This window comes from Porites lutea, chromosome 9, assembly GCF_958299795.1.
Source record: "Porites lutea chromosome 9, jaPorLute2.1, whole genome shotgun sequence".
In the NCBI taxonomy this organism is placed as follows: domain Eukaryota; kingdom Metazoa; phylum Cnidaria; class Anthozoa; order Scleractinia; family Poritidae; genus Porites; species Porites lutea.
The window spans coordinates 3,107,498-3,123,943 of record NC_133209.1 but is presented as its reverse complement, the minus strand read 5'-3'; the positions used below and the strand labels follow the sequence as shown (position 1 = coordinate 3,123,943).

The window sequence follows — 16,446 nt, the reverse complement described above, 5'->3', positions numbered from 1 at the left end:
GCTTGTGGCGGAAAAGGGGAGAAACAAATTGTGTTGTTATAATCCAAGAAGACTTGAACATCCCTTCCCTACCCCAAATTTTCTATGCGCTGTCCGCTGATATGTAATTCCATTGCCTTTTCCAGCAGTGTTTTTCCTTCCTCTTTTTCGCTAGCATAGTGTTGGTGGGGAAGCCCGCTAGACGGAGCAAGACATGAGAAACGAGGGCAGTAACCTCTCCTGTCTCGCACCTTCAGTCTCGCGCGTTGTCATTTGCGTGTCTGAGGCGTTTAGCTTGACGGACAAAGAAAAAAGAGAGACTGCTTGTAGTCTAGCTGCACTCGAGAAAAAAACTTCTGGTACCCAGGGTATGGCCTCTTGATACATACATACTTTATTTGACAAAGCAGGTTTGTTAAAATGGCAGCGAAAAGCTGATGTGAATCTGACGTTTAGAATTTTTCAAATTACAACACTAGCTTCATGGCAGTTTGCCCAAAGTGTTCTGTGAAAAGGAGCTAACAGAAATATTGTAAGTGTTAATATAAAATATAATATCATTATTTAACTGATTTTAAGCTATCAGACGAGGAAAATTAAGGGCATGGTGCCTCACAAACAGTTCCACATAAATAAAATATATATTATTCTTGAGAATTAAAATGAAAATTATTTTTTTATGGTCAATAAATTCTAGTACAACAGGTAGCATTGCAATAATTTTTGGAAAGTTATTATTATAATTATCATGAAGTGCTATATTTCCTCAAAAATACATCCATACTAATAAGGGCCCTTGCTCGAATGAGCACGTCTTGCCACCATCAAACTGCCCAAGGTTTTTATGTAGAGTCATTCACCTCTGTTTTTGTGTTAAGACTCTTTCATCAGACATCAGGTTTTGGATATGAAAACAACACATAATCCTTGGCATACTTTGACACTACTTTTTGCAACAGCTTGGATGGAACATCTGCAAGATTTGTATCATAATGTCCCTTTCCTGTTGTTTGATACCATGACTGTTGCTTTGGAAAAGAAACCTGCTCCTCCACATGAAGTTCTCTTAATACTTCAGTTGCGTCACTCTCAAGATTTTCAACTGATCCTATAAAATCATATGAAACTGCACAAGGTTGGCATAACTCAAACTGTGGCATCCAGTGCTCGTTCATATCTTCTACACGACTCTCTGATACATATTGTAAAAACTCTTTTAGAGACACATCATCTCCTTTAGCATTTACTGGAGCATTTTTACGTACATGTTTGATTATTTTTCGGCCGTAGCTTTTGTGAAAGGAAGTGTTATTTCGAACAAACTTGTCTTTGTATGCTGACTCTAGTCTGGATAGAGGGTCCCTAACAAACATGAACTTGTAGTATTCTCTAAGTGTGCGTTTAACCGCCAAAGGAGGTAGATCTTCCAATGTTGTAAAGCCCTTGTGATTGACTCTGCGAATAGCATTAGCATCAACTGCTTCACCTTGAATCACCATCAACACTCTTTTCCAATTTGAACAGGCAGCTTTAGGCACAGCGCAGAACAGGAACTTGTGTTCATCATTGACTAAGATGTGTTTGGCAAGGATCTTTTTCTCTGTTAGTGAGAGGGAATCCCAAGATTTCTTTGTTCTTCTGCATGCTTTTCTCACCGATTCTAGTCTTTGTCCACTTGTAACCTGAAATGGAGACAGCATTAAGTCTAAAGCTAATATAAGGAAGCTACTATTCCCTGGAACCACCTGTACATGGCATCCAGGTGGAGAGGGGTGGGGGAAGTACTTGTGGGGTGCAGGGGTGTACTCTGCCACCTGCATGCCAGTACAAAAATTAATGCATACTAGAAAAAACTTTGAAGATAAATAAAAAACAGCTAAAATTGAAAGCTAATACGAAAACCAAATGCCATGTTTTTCCCTGATTTCAACACAAGCAAGACCCATGAACGCTGCCAGAAGAACAGGGGCCCGTTTCTCGAAAGTCCCGACAATTAATGGGCACGGTAAGCTGTCTCCATTTACATTGAAGATCAAGGTTTCAATAGTTTTGCATCTAACATGATAAAACTATGAGTTAATGAAACAAAATTGAGTAGTTTGCTAGCCAGGACCCGCGCTCTTATTCTTTATATTTCAGTTTGAATATTCGATTTCGGGCCCGCAAAGTTACCGGGACTTTTGAGAAATGGGCCCCAGGGTCCTAAGACAGAGAAAGATGATTACGTCACTTTCTGATAAATACAGAAATTTAATCAAGTTACCTGTGTGAGACATTCTGGGAGACATGATAGGGTTGATTTGAAAAACTGAGCAGACCTCCGGAAAGTTGTTAGCTATGCCACTGCAGGGCCGGGGGAACAGTAATGCCTTTTTTAAATAATCCTGACTCTTGCCTTGGTGGTATATACCTTTTTACCCCTGACTCTGACAATTCCACTTTGGCCCCATCCCTTAACTATTGTCTACCATTGGTTACCTTTCTTACAATATAATTTAACAATTAACAATTATTGGATGAGGTTGAGCAAAATATTGTGATTTGTCAGTCAGGCAAGCCAAAGCCAAAGCCAAAGGCATGCAGTGAGGCAAATATTTATTGATCTGCGAGACACTGACAAATCACGATATTTTGCGATAACTGAGTTCAAGAATTGTTTTATCATTTGATCACCAAGTTGGTTTTTTTATGAATATACTCGGGAAGCGAAGCGATCTGCCATTTTCACATAAGAAAAATAAAAAGAAGGATAAAAGCGTGGTTTTGTTTAGTTTGCAGCAAAACACAGTTGGACGACATCGCGCATGAGCAGACCATTATTTGTAGGCAGTTATTTGCAGGTCATGTGGTGGGCTTTCGGCTAATTAAAAGGAAGAACAATTTGCATCGAATGATACTATAATTTATTGTTGGTCCCCTTTTTTCCTTCAGGCCTTAACCCTCCATATATAAAAAATCCTAGTCTTAGTCCTATGCACTGGTAAGTATTAAAAAGCCTACTTACAACAGAGTCTTTCCCAGATAATCCTTTGATCCCTGCGAAATAACAATTTTTATTAATATCTGAGAGAGGATACCCTTCGACACAAGCTATGTATTTGGTGTGTACTACTGTTAAGGGTATGGTTTTTGGCAAAGGCATTTTAGTATGGGATTTTAAGGAAGTGCAAAACTCAGGGAATTTTTAATCTCTGTAGTAAATGCCTGGGGTATGATTCGTGGAACAATAGGCTGATTTAGCAACAGAATGGGAACGTCAGTTGATGACGGCACGCACCAATCAAACAACTGGCTTGACCGATGGCAGAGTGGCAAATTGGGCACCGGAAGTCGAATTTAGTCCTTTCAGCGCGCTTTTCCGTTGTCAAATGACGTTCCCGTTCTGTTGCTAAATCAGCCTAATATCAATAACCTGGGACACTGAAAGCTTAGAATACCACACAAATTAACACTGGCTGCTGTTAGAAATAATTTTTTTGATGCATGTACTAGAAACAACAAAACAGAAAAAGACACATTTCAAACTCCTCCCCCCTCTATCTACAGTTGACAAGACATTCCTTTTCTGCTTTTAGTTCCACATGCAAAGTCAGCACTTAAAAGTACAGCTGCATTCCCTATTTACTTAATCATAATAGTCACAGAATAGAATAATTTATTTAATGTCAAAGACGTGGGAAGTATTTGCACAACTTCCGAGCCAGAGGCTCAAGTTAAAAACGCTTGACAAATTAAAAATACAAAAGAAGATAAAATGTGAATTATGCATATACAAATATAAGAAACCTTATCTATTAAAAAACTATTTTTTTGAAAAAAAAACCCTAAAAAACTTAAGTACATGCATTAAAAATGGTTTAAAATGGACTAATCGTAATTATAAACTGATTAAAATATTAAAACACAAATAAAAACTAGCCCAAGAGTATGTGAAAAAGTAAAAATAGATAAAATTATATACAGTTCATACAGTGGCACCCTGTGAAATTCACACACCCTTGTCTCACAAACGTACACTATTTTTTATTTAGACCAGCGGGAATATCAAACAGCTCTAAATTTGAATAATTTATTGTTTCGCGCGAACTATTGACTGCACGCCGCAAAGTTTAAAAACGTCTGCCGAAACTACATGTCGCAAGTTTTAGAGATGACAAAAATCACACAATTATTCTACAAACATCTTTAGAATACAGGACGCTGCGTGGCGTTTGGGTATCATTGCCTGCGCCATGCATGGTCGCAGCGGATTTAACAAAACCACTACACCAATATAAAATCTAGTTCAAAAGTTCCATCCATCGAGTTATTTCATCAAAAAAATTGTACTATTAACCGTTGGAAATGTAAAATATTAAAATAATGTGCCGTCTCGCACATAAGCAGGAAGTTTTGGGGACTGAAAACACTGCTCTTTTTCTCTTCAAAAATCTTTTAAAAAACATTCAGCTTTAATACAAGACTTTCCATTCTCGGTTTGTTTGTTCAGCTGGCAAGCAGTTTGAACGAGGTTTGAGCACTCTGCTCAACAAATATAAATTGGTGAAATCTACTATTTCTATCGAAACGAGTTGCAAACACAAATTGCACAAAGGTATCACAACAACAGTTAAACACTTGTATCAAATTTCTACTGACCCTTCCCAGAGCTGGCAATTTCTGTATAAGCACTGATAATTTCCCCTATTTACACAGATACTGGAGAAAATGTAAACAAAGCCTTGTTGGAAATTTGCAAAAAACGTGGCATTTTATTAAAGGAGACGCCTATTTTCTGGATGTTGAATCATCAAAGTCAGGAGAAACGAAGTTCGAATACGTTCTTTGTCTTTTGGAATTAATATAAATCTTGCAAGCAAAGTAAAATCAAACAGAAAATTGCCAAAATGCTGTGACATAAACAAAATAGAAGTGGAAATCAATAGAAAATGTAAAGCCGCGATACTGTAATTCATAGTCATACAAATCAAAGCTCGAAGTCAAAGATCTTACCGGAAATCCAAGATTTAATAGATGACGATGCCTTGACTGACTTCCGTGCGTTGGAAAAGGACGATTTTGAACGCGAAAGAAAAAGTTCAAGGCCAACCACAACACTAAATATTAGGAGACAGACGATAACTTTGACTCTAGAAATCCTCATCCTTGTGAGCGCATTTTAGAGATTCAGGAAGTTTCTCCGTAATGAAGACTACGGACAGTAGCATGTCACATTTACCACTTCTGGGCTGTTTGGGGTTGTCCCTCTTACCCCGACAGCTGAAATGGTTAATCATTACACTGTTTGCCTTCAAGGCAACCAATCACTTAGCTACGATACTTTGATGGGTTTGCACTAGGGCATGGGGGAGGGACCCTAAGTTCTTACATTTTTTGGCGCACATTTCTTATGAACTGAAGGTGTTCAGAACGGGAACCCAGAGACTGCTTGTAGACTCCTCCTACTTTCCTTTGTTTGCATGCAGGCTAGGAAAGCCAACACTTTTTTACCCACGGGCATCAGTTTTTTCTTTGTGCGCGAGGAAACATTGTGGGGAGAGGGAGGGTACTCATTCTGTTGCCTGTGTTGCTCTTTACACTTCACAATCTCTTTATTTTTAACCCTGAAGCCGAGGGCTTTTATATACAGTGGAACCCCGCCTTACGGCCACCTCGTTAATACGGTCACCTTTTTATTACGGCCACTTTTTTTTGGCGGCCCTGCAAAAACGTCCATTTCTGTATTTTGTTCTTGTAAAGAAACCTTCGTTAATACGGTCACCTCGTTATTATGGCCAATTTTTTTTGGCCCTTTGGAGACCGTAGTAACGGGGTTCCACTGTATATATTTTTTAAAATAGATTCTTATCAATGAATTTGTATTAACTTTATCAATTCTTGCATACAGTAATCTTTCGTTGGATAACGTGATGTATTTTTTTTTTTACCTTTCAACAAAATGATGTTTCCAATGTCGTTACTCTTTTGGTGACAGCGAGTGCTAAAGAGAGGAAAAAGAACCCCGACAGCACCCTGCACCATTGGGTGTCTCGTGTTTACCCCTCCCCAGACGGGGAGGTTGTTCCAGTTCGTGCGCTGTAATGGTCATATGACTTTCTTGGGGTTTCACCCAAACGCTGATAGTCGCAGGTTGAGAGCGTTTGCTGAAGCTCTAGTTTCTTCGGCTTTTCTGTCATTATTACAAGCGCGATGGAACGAATTTGGGTTTTCTTGGTCTGTGTAATGTTCCTTGGAGCAGTTTCAACGGCTTCGGTAAAGTATAACATTTGGAATCTGGTTTTAACTTGCCGAATTCCAGCAAACCTTGTAGATTTGGTAAGCACATCTTTCCAAGAGAAGCTGAGGATCGGAACTTGTCAAAGCATGTTTGAAATGAACCTTATAAATATTACATCCTAGAGACATAGTTAGCAACATAACGCATGTTAAAGCTGGACTACTCCTAAACTTTTTGCGTCGCTGCAATGTCTTTCAGACTCCGTGCAAAGCTTCTTTCTTTTGGTCAATCGAAATTGAAAGTATAAATCACACACAACTTGATTACGTAGGGATTTACTGACTTGCAATCTAATTAAGTTGAATTTTCGTTAATTTTATTTCCTAAGATCAAAGGAGACCCTTCGTTCGAACGTATGCTGCACAAGGTGAGTTCAAAGAGGTAAAACATGCTGCTATGGAGGTGGGTTGGAGGCGGGGGCTGGGCAGGGCCGGGTATTGTTCCCGGGGTGGGGTGTTTTGACTGACCTTACCGGGGAAGGGGATATTTGAATCTTTCTTTTTCTGATGAGGCAACTTGGGCAGATGAGACTGAGGCCAACATGACATTTTCCTGCTTCACAGTTGCAACTTGTTTCCTTGAAATCTTAATGATCACCAGATTTTAAAACAAGATTCTGGCTTTGTTTACAATGAAAGGAGGTCTGGTAAATCTTCCAGATCAGAGGGCTACCAAGGGGTAGAAGCGCCAGGCAACATAGTCCCGAAAACTGGCAGCAATCCTCTTGGAAAGCACCCACAGTTGACAGAAAAAGAGGAAAACTGTGACAGCAACAGTCCATTTTTTAAGTTTTGAAAGTGACAATGTGGTCACTTTTGCATTTTGGCTCTTTTGTTAGCCAAATAACCAACTCTCTTCAATTTTTTTTACAAACATTTTCTGTTATTTTCTTTGGAGCGTGTTGTTATTATAGTATTCACATTCAAAAATAGTCTCTTCAGGGTGGAAGGTTGATAACAATTAATGCACTATATTCTCGGTAAATTTCAATTTGAGTATCGCAAAAATTTATGCTGAACCGACAGCGACATTTTTCCTAACCTACCAGGTAACATGCAGTCTTAGATAAGACCAACAAAGCGACAGCATACCCCTCTCCCCCTTGGAAGTCCTCAAATCAGACTTAGAAGGGAGGGGTGTGGCCTCTTGCCATTTTTTCCTGCTCCATTCTCTTTGCACCACCCCTATATACCCTCTGGACACCTGGAACAATTTATAACAGAGTGATAAGGCACTGTGGCTGAGTGTTTGGCATATCAGATTTGCAATCAGGAAGTCCCAGGTGTGAGTCCCACTAACAAACTCTGGCTGGATTTGTTCTTGGTTGTCCCACGTTCAAATCCTTGGGATGTGTAGCTAGCCTGGGATGGGTTGCAACTCTCACCAAACTCTCACTTGAAGAATATCGTTGACAGTTATTAAAAAACAAATTAAATTTAATTCACTCTGATCTGCTACATTTTTGTTAAAATTTTTGTCATGCTCACAGAAATAATACACAGTAAATTTATTTGATAGTTTTCAGACAAGGACTGTGTTAACAATGCCTATCCACCCAAGGAAAGGTATGGTCTTAATCTAATTAGAAAAAATATATATATTTAGCAAGTTTTTGTGATAATATTAATTGTCTTACTAGCCTGAGGACTGAGGAGTGTCAAAGTCGATCACAACCGTGTGGCTGAAGATGTTTGATTTGATTGGTCATAGTGTGTAGTTTTATAAAATTAGAACTGCACACAAAACAAAGTCTACCATGTGAAAGTACTACTGAAGAAGTTTCATTTGAATGGTCACACCACAGGATTTGATCCGCAGAAACAAAAGTTACAACTGCATGAAAATCATTTAGAACTCTCTGAAAGTACTGTTGAAGACTCCAGAAGTGTGCATTGGACAAGAGGAGGGAGATAACGCGGACCTTCCTCTTAACCAACATTAGTTCCCTTTTGAATCTCTGTATTGTTTATTGTTTTTATTCCCTAGGAAAGTAGGCTGGGAAATTGTGAACCTTGATCTTCCTGCAAACCAGAGGTACAATGATCTTGCAAGCAAGAAAGTAAAAGAGGTGGATCATGTTTTTTGTTAATCTGTGTTGTGGTCTGTGTTATTTTTCGAGCTTAGTTATGTGTAGAATATGGTACCTAGAAAGTCTTATAGCTAGCTCTTGGAATATTTTGAATCTCAAAATCGTTTGTGGTGATTGAATCTCAAAATCTTGAAGTATTTTGTTTGGTTCTTTTAATCTTGGAATCTTATACGTTTGCCCCAAACCCAGCTTGCATATGCATTTTTCTTGTCATCTTGGGGATTTGCTTTTTGTCAGCCCTCTTTTTTTTTCTTCAATAAAAGTTTTTATCATTTAACATTGAACAAAAAAGTCAGTTCTGCTTTTTTTTCAAAATTGTGTGTTCTTGTTTTTAAGCTCCTCAATTTGCTGAGCTACATCAAGAACTTTACAAGCTTTATCATGGATGGCAAGTTGTTTGGAATTATAGACAAAGACTTGGTATGTTAACATGATTATCTGGGCATATATACTTGACTCCTTGATTGCTTTGCTCCATTTGAAGTAATTTCTCCTATAGTTTCCATGCCATCGCACTTGTCCCAAATTCAGTCTACTTGGATACTTGCGGTCGGTGAAATCTTAGGCTCGCTAGAAACCACTTTACTCAGAATTTGCAATGAACTGCCATGCAAAGAGGGGGTCGGTAATTTCTATCTAGGCCAGGGGTGCAAGCAGCATACTACTTGTAGGCTCCACTGTATTATGTGCTAGTTGTAATTCAGATCTTTATAAAGTGGCCCTGTGGCTGTCGGCCTTGTGAAGAGTTTGTGCCTTTACTACAACTACACCATCTAAACTTTGGACCTTTATTTGTTAATCTTTTGCTTTGCGTAGGGTCCTCTGGCTGACACGCTTCCAGCGCCATATGGGGATGAAATCAAGGGATTATCTCAAGCAACAGGAATTCCTCTTGGTATGAAGGAATAATTTATTTTGCTCCTCTCTCCCTTTCTACTGCTCAACAATTGCAAGAGATCTATAAAATTCTTTTTTAATATTTAATGTCCAGCTATTTTTGTGTCATTATCCTCATCTTCACCATCATGAACTCACCTAAAAGCATCAGAATTTGTCTTATTTAATGTTCCAAGGTTTATAGCATTTATTCTTCTCTTGTCTTTCTAGGTGAAGTTGTGCTGTACAACATCTTTTATGAAGTTTTTACTCTTTGTACTTCTATTGTTGCTGAAGATAAAACAGGTGCATTTTTAAGCTCCATTTTTTGAGTTAGAGAATACTGGTTCTTTCCTTTATTCTACTTTAACTATTCATGAATAAAGTTTTACAGCCTCTAGATGCAACTGTTGGTAATTTAAGGGTTATGTAATCCTTACATGCCTGAAACTTTTTTCCAGGGAATCTGTTTCATGCTCGAAACTTGGATTTTGGTCTGTTTCTTGGGTGAGTGCAATCTGACTCTCAAGCAATTTATCTGTCCATTTGAGATTTGATTAAGGTATTTGTACTAAATTTTTTAACTTAAAAGTAGTGCTGCAATTACACCACTTTTAACTTCCAATCAGTTCTAGTCTATGAAAGTGTATTCTTGGCTTCTACATGTATTTCACAATACCACTCCAGTTGCACCCTGGAGGGGTGGGGTGGGTACAAAGAATACTGCAGGTAATAGTGGAGCTGTCCTGAACACAAAGCTCTCACAGTGGAGTGCCATGGGTAATAAAATTTGGTAATGAAAGAAATTTTGGAAATGATAAAATCATCTACTGTCTCAGGTCCATTTTTTTGAGAGCTCCACTAATTTGGCTTTGGCTAAATTTTTTTAGGTGGGATCAAAAGAATGACACTTGGATGTTGAGTGAAATTCTTAGGACACTTATTGTCAATATTGACTACCGTGTAAGTATCATTAATAAAATAATTTTATTATGGTCTGTGTGGCATGTGGTCTATAATTCCTAATGAGATATTCCATAGAGACTTGACAATATTACTTCCAACTTTGTTAAATAGAACAAATTGATTACTACTGGTACTTTATTTTCAGAGAAATGGCCAGACAGTGTACAAAACAGTCGCCTTTGCTGGATATGTCGGTGTCATATCAGGACTTAAGCCAGTGAGAATTCCATTTAACTTATGAGAGACAGCTTAACAATCTAACACAAGGGCCCGGTTTTTCATTTTTGTGCCAGATGTTTCTTACTCGTTAATGTACTTACTAGTGGTAACAACCTACAGAGAAAAAGCTTTGTATTCAGCAGCCAGCTACATATGCCAACTCTCCCAAATTACATGTATCTAATGATCTCCTTGATATGGCACAAATCTTGCCGCCTCCCACCATGGGTCACCAAATCCCCTGGATAAAATCTAATTTTCAATCAAGTTTCATGTGCTAATTAGTTTGGATTAATTTAGGCGATTTGTTTCAAAATTAAAAAGAATACAATGTTTACAATAATAGTTCCGTTTCAGTGGCATTTTGGCGTGTATTTCATCCCTGAGGTTATTTGTGAAATAGCAATGAATAATATAATCTGTTAATGCTCACATGCTATCCTGTGTTTGTGAAAAATAGTAATAATAATTATTATAAAGCTTATTATTGTTGATTTTCATTAGGGAGTGCTTACTCTTACAGTGAATGAAAGATTCAACATAGATGGAGGTTTTATTGGTAAGAACTTATTGATCACTGAATGCACAGTAGCTGAATAATTCAGATATAACAATAAGTATGATAAGCGCTGATATTTTTTTATTGGAACCCTAAGAACCTTCCAGGTGACACCAATTCTGCCTTGAATTTTACATCTGTTTTAAAGCTTGATCTTAGTAGAAAACCTACAATTTATTCTTGTAGTATTTTTGTAAGTTCGTGCAATGTTAGAAAAATTATTTACCACTAAATTAAATATATCTAAAAAATGAGGCCCCCTAAGGGGAGGAGGTATGCACGTCCATAGCCTGAATTTCAAATATGGTCATTTTGCAATGTGAGGAGTAGGCCCTGTTGGTATTTAACCCATCTTTATGACGTTTATCGCCATTTCATCGAGACTTAAGTGCTGTTTCAGGGCCATGCAGCTTGTCAGAATTTGATCCTACCAGGGTCTTGCTAATAAAGTAAGTTCAAGAGAAGAACCATGCATGGTTGAATAGCTAAAACTATCTGCGAGTTTATGCAACGGGACGGCTGGAAGAAGAGGATGGCAAAACGCTTGTGTGTGACAAACGTGACATGGCTATCAATTGCGTGTTTTGTCATGATTGTCACTTAACATTAAGGTTTTCTGGTCTTTAATGAAAAGATCTGTTTTAAGGAAATTAAAGTTTGGCAAAAAATTGTTTCAAACAAAATTATTGTCCCGCTTTGTCACACAAGCTTTGCCATCTTCTTTCCCCTCCCATCCTGTTGTGTAAATTCACTAATATTGTGATGGCATGTTAAATTTCAGCCCATTTAAATCTTATCAAATAATTTAGCATAATTATTTTAGACTCAGTGTGTCATCACATCTTGTTACTTACAGGGATTATAGAGTGGATACTTGGCAAAAGAAATGCAAAATGGTCCACTTTTCTTACACGTGATGTTCTGGAAAACGCAGCCAGGTAAGCTGAAACGTTTCTCAAAAAAATATTCATTTTCATTTCTGCAAAGCTTTTTTTAAATAAATCACAAAATGGAGGTTTCGTCTAGAAAAACTTTTGGAGACATGTGCTATGGTGTAAATGTAATCCTAACGTGTAAGTTAATGTGGATAATTAATATCCTGGGCTCATAGTGGTGTTTGAAATGAAACATCTTCAGTAGTGCAGTGGTACTATTAATTTTGTGTTGCACATTGTAAATGTCGTTCTAACTTTTTGTCTGGTGGAGAAATCAAGTAAAAGCTACAGTTGGTACCTTGCTTGGTACCTCTATTTTGTCTTTCAGCATACAGAACAAAGTTGTTATTTCTCATGACATTTCATTAAATTTAGCACTCTTGACCATTTAAGTGTTAACACAAATATTTATTGTAACTTTTGAAGTTAATATACACAATACAAAGTATTTGCACTCTGTGATGAGGTTTGAATGTAGACACTGTTTCCCGCCAGTGTGAATCTGAAAGATAAGCCATGTCTTGTTTATGATGAACATTGAATTGCTTTGTTTTTATCAGTTTTAAGGAAGCTCGAGATATGCTGACAAATGATGAAGTGCTGGCTCCAGTTTATTACATTCTTGGGGGAACTAAATCTGGCGAGGTAACATAGCATTTGATTTAATTCTGAATGCAAGCAGCACTGATTCTTGTTTTGAAACTCAGTGACTTGGTGAAGCCATTTGCTGAGCTTGCTGTTGCATACTAAAAGCAACTTTGTGATTTCTTTTGAACGTTAATGAGTATGGTCATATCTTCATTTAGATTTATTTAGACCTGTTTTGCATCATCTTACAGGGTGTAGTCATAACACGTTCTCGAACAAAGTGCCTGAACCAGATGAGGTAAATATTATTGTCAAGTCTTACTGTAAATGGTGCTCAGAAACAACTGTTGGCAGTCATGCATGGTTGTGTGTTTATTTTACCTCTTTTAATTTGAAAGCATCTTGTACATTGCCAGAGTTACGAATAAAATCCATGCAAATGATCACATTAAATCTTCAACTAGGGTTGCTCTGTTCATTACACTAACACTGAAGTGGTCATCTACATGCACCTTTGAAATAGTACTATCTACTGTTTTTTTTTATCTTAATCATTCTGCAGCTAACCAAAAAATGGAAAAAAGTACCAGACATTAAAATCAATTCATACTAATAAAAAAAATGTTAGTGTTAATAATAAATTTAATGATTTAGTTGTTTTTGGATGATTTCAGAGTTCTGGTAATTTATTAGAATCACATGACACTATTGTGCTTGTTGTATTATTTTTGTATTTTAGCCTTAATCCGTCAAATAATACCTGGTTTGTCCTGGAGACAAACTACGACAACTGGGAACCACCACTAGTGGTAGATGACAGAAGGACCCCTGTGAGTTGCAAAACCATCCTATGTTAGCCCCTTGATATCCACATACACAATCTTCAGACTTATCTTCATAAATTTCCTTCAAGACCCAGTTGGGAGAATTTCATAAGAGATCAATAAAGCATTTTCCCTTTGAAAATGCTTGATGCCTAAATCAACTGTTAAACCTATCTCATTTAGGTTGACCCAAATGGGTAGTAAGTTCATTACATGAGAATTTTGACATTTAAACTGGGTCTTACTGCATTTCATGGAGAGTTTTAATATTGCCGTAACCTGTCAGTCTGCTTCACCGCCGTTTTTTGTGTCGTCAGGCAATGTTCCTCCCCACAACAGCCATTTGTGGGGAGGAGCATTGCCTGACGACACAAAGAATGGCTGTGGAGCAAACTAGTAGCCTGTGCACTTGACAGCACTTCCAGTTATTGCTGCCGATATAAATAATTATTAATGTTGTGATTTGATGCCTTGAGGTATTGTTGAAATAATCATGTATTTTGCATGATTTTTATTCTAGGGCAAAGCATGCATGAACAAAATGGGACAAGAGGTATAATTTCTATTTTCTATGCAATACCATAGCACAATAACAGATCTTTTCACCACTTTACAAAGAGAAGAGAACTGGAGTCAAAATCTGCGATCATTATTGGGGATATGCTGGTCAGCTGTTGGCCAATATTTTGTACATGTCCCTTATAACAGTCTCAGAAGTCTTTGAAAATGATGACTCTGCCCAGTTCCTTTCTCATTTCTAAAGTGACCAGTGACACAGCATTTCAGGTGTACCAATACTTTTTTTTGTCAAACAGGGTGTGTCATTCAAAGGCCTCTACAATGTACTTTCCACACAACCTGTGCTGAACAAGGTGAGGAACATCACATTTGTTATTATGATAATTAAGCAGACTCACTACATGTTTTTTAACTGTGGCGGGATTAGCTCAGTCATTAAAGCACTTGACTGCAGAGCAGGAGGTTGTCGATTGCATTCATGGGGCTGCACCAATACTCATGGTCTTAAAGTAACTGAGAAATGAAGGTTTTCCAGCCCTTTGCACTGCAAAAAGGCTAGATCTTTGTGTGGCACAGATGGCCATGTAAAATGGTGGTTCCATCTCCAGTGGGAGACAAAAAAATAGTGTCCTTAATTTGTACTTTAGTGCTAAATACATTGACACTGAAATTAAGTGCTTTTTGTCATTATTATTACTTTTTTTTTCCTCAGCTTACAACCTACACCACACTAATGCAAGCAAGCACAGGCACTATGGAGACATACATCAGATTCTGCAAAACACCCTGTTTCCCTTGGTGAATAGAAATGTGGAATTGACAAATTGGCCAACTACGCATACAGTAGACACTACATACAGAAAGAAAGACAGAGTCTACAGGCCTTACAAGGGGGGACTAGTGAAGACTCATTAGGATTAAGCTTGTGTATGATTAAACCTGTTCCGTGAATAAATAATAATAATTCTAAGGGTTTGGTTGGACTTGAGGTGTAAAATGTATGTGGAATGTTACTAATCTTTTAAGTATGTTTGGAAACAGGAATTGGTAGCTGTGTATTTGTCATAAAGCGCCAATATCCACATAGATCCAATTCTTCTGACTGATCTCTATCTGGTGCCCATACTTAGTCCACGCAACAGCATTTTTACAGATCAAGTTATTTTCAGCATCATTATTTTTGGAGCACTTTTTCCCATGAAAATGGAAGACCATTTTATATGCATGTGCATCCATAGTAAGAATTAAGTAAATGCTATATATATCAGAAATACTATTTTCTAGTCTCTGTTTTCTGATGACTGATTTGTAAGACTTATTTGATGTTCAAAACTCGCAGGAAAATAAAAATAAAATAATTATTAAAAGATACTGGTCAGTGAAACCGCTGTTGCATGGGCACAAGGGAGTTGCTCTTTCCCAGTTATGGGTTTCTGTCTCCATACATTTCCCTTAAAGAAATTGGTTAAGTGAAAACATTTGTTAACTGATCAAAGGACTTTCCCTGTGGCGATTATTTTATTGATTCTCATAATGTATTTACTTTATAATGTATTGATATCATTAGGAGAAAATAGATGTTGATCATCCTTGGGACTTACAAGGTTTATAATAAAGGCCTGTGCATTCACAGGTGCAGCCTACTTGTGATTACTTAAAGTTTTAAATAGAGGAATTAAAAGAATGTTATATACAGTCATGGTAAAGAATATTGGTATGGTGATATTATTACAAATTATTTATAGAATTTTCCCTTCCAAAAGGAAAACGTTTTGTCAAAGCTTTTTCCTTGAATTCTCTTTCCTTTGCACTGGTATTAATTTGTTAACCAATAAATACAATTTAGAAGTTTGATAATTACCACTGTAATACTTGTTCAATGAAATTTTTGTAATGTTGTATTGTTTTTGTGAATACGGATTTTGATAATTTTTGCCTTTTTTTAGAAATAATATTTAAAGAACTCAGTGCATTACGTGGGTTTTAAAGTACAATGTATCTGGATATTTGTTATTTTTTATAGTCATTATTTTAAGGGTTTGATTAGATTGCATCACAATTTATGTATGTGGCCATCAACAATAAAATTTTTTTTCCTGATATTCTGTTTTAATTTCCATATCCCATCTCTAACTAACCTGTTCCAGGCTCCCAGACAGTAACGAGGTCACACAAACAGTCTGATAAGAAAGGTGTGAAGGGGTTGGTGGTGAAGAAAATCGCTCCCCAACCCCTTGGTGTGTTTCATGGATTAGTTTTTATGACCTCCACACATTGCTATCTTGAAGCCTGGAACTTGAAGGCTTGAAGGCTAATTTCTAACTAAATCAAAAAGAGAAACATATCCCTAAACATTAAAAAAAAACTTATTCAAGAATAGCCATGCCTCATGCCCCACTTCTTATAGGTATCTCTGCAGAAGAAGTGTAAAAGGTAGACTTGCACATAACCATTTGCGAGGGGAATGACGGGAGCAAAAGCTCACTGTAAGAGTGGAGTCGAGTGATGGAATAAAAGAAATGAGAATCCAATCTCTCAATCTCTTTGCATCTGCTTTACTAAAATGTGACTAAAATCATAAGTGATGAAGTGACCAAGAGTGACTGGGTACAGGG

General features: G+C 37.3%; 2 protein-coding genes across 3 annotated transcripts; one reads left to right on the top strand and one right to left on the bottom strand.

Moving 5' to 3' along the window:
- Positions 1–278: 278 nt before the first annotated feature.
- Positions 279–5,214, bottom strand: LOC140947554 (carbohydrate sulfotransferase 14-like). The gene is made up of 3 exons (XM_073396694.1): positions 4,972–5,214; positions 2,984–3,015; positions 279–1,661 (listed from the first exon to the last, which is right to left on the bottom strand). The coding sequence occupies exons 1-3, from the start codon at positions 5,120–5,122 to the stop codon at positions 867–869; spliced, it is 978 nt and encodes a 325-aa protein (XP_073252795.1). The 5' UTR covers positions 5,123–5,214; the 3' UTR covers positions 279–866.
- Positions 5,215–6,090: 876 nt separating this feature from the next.
- LOC140947723 (acid ceramidase-like) lies at positions 6,091–15,931 on the top strand. 2 transcript variants are annotated; one of them, XM_073396896.1, is made up of 18 exons: positions 6,091–6,231; positions 6,585–6,623; positions 7,775–7,821; positions 8,243–8,324; positions 8,682–8,765; positions 9,162–9,240; positions 9,453–9,527; positions 9,683–9,728; positions 10,112–10,184; positions 10,333–10,404; positions 10,911–10,965; positions 11,822–11,903; positions 12,461–12,545; positions 12,740–12,786; positions 13,228–13,318; positions 13,833–13,865; positions 14,128–14,184; positions 14,544–15,931. In XM_073396896.1, the coding sequence occupies exons 1-18, from the start codon at positions 6,169–6,171 to the stop codon at positions 14,631–14,633; spliced, it is 1,200 nt and encodes a 399-aa protein (XP_073252997.1). In that variant the 5' UTR covers positions 6,091–6,168; the 3' UTR covers positions 14,634–15,931. The 2 variants fall into 2 exon arrangements, with proteins under 2 accessions (XP_073252997.1, XP_073252998.1); XM_073396897.1 differs by lacking the exon at positions 6,585–6,623 and having other exon boundaries at positions 6,132–6,231.
- Positions 15,932–16,446: the final 515 nt, after the last annotated feature.

Bases quoted from the DNA above. Each gene is read 5' to 3' on its own strand.
- LOC140947723 (XM_073396896.1), top strand. From the start codon at position 6,169: ATGGAACGAATTTGGGTTTTCTTGGTCTGTGTAATGTTCCTTGGAGCA. The intron at 10,185-10,332 runs GTAAGTATCATT...CTTTATTTTCAG, and splicing joins TTGTCAATATTGACTACCGT to AGAAATGGCCAGACAGTGTA. The intron at 13,866-14,127 runs GTATAATTTCTA...TTTGTCAAACAG, and splicing joins TGAACAAAATGGGACAAGAG to GGTGTGTCATTCAAAGGCCT.
- LOC140947554 (XM_073396694.1), bottom strand. From the start codon at position 5,122: ATGAGGATTTCTAGAGTCAAAGTTATCGTCTGTCTCCTAATATTTAGT. The intron at 3,016-4,971 runs GTAAGATCTTTG...GTTATTTCGCAG, and splicing joins TATTAAATCTTGGATTTCCG to GGATCAAAGGATTATCTGGG. The intron at 1,662-2,983 runs GTAAGTAGGCTT...TCTCCATTTCAG, and splicing joins TATCTGGGAAAGACTCTGTT to GTTACAAGTGGACAAAGACT.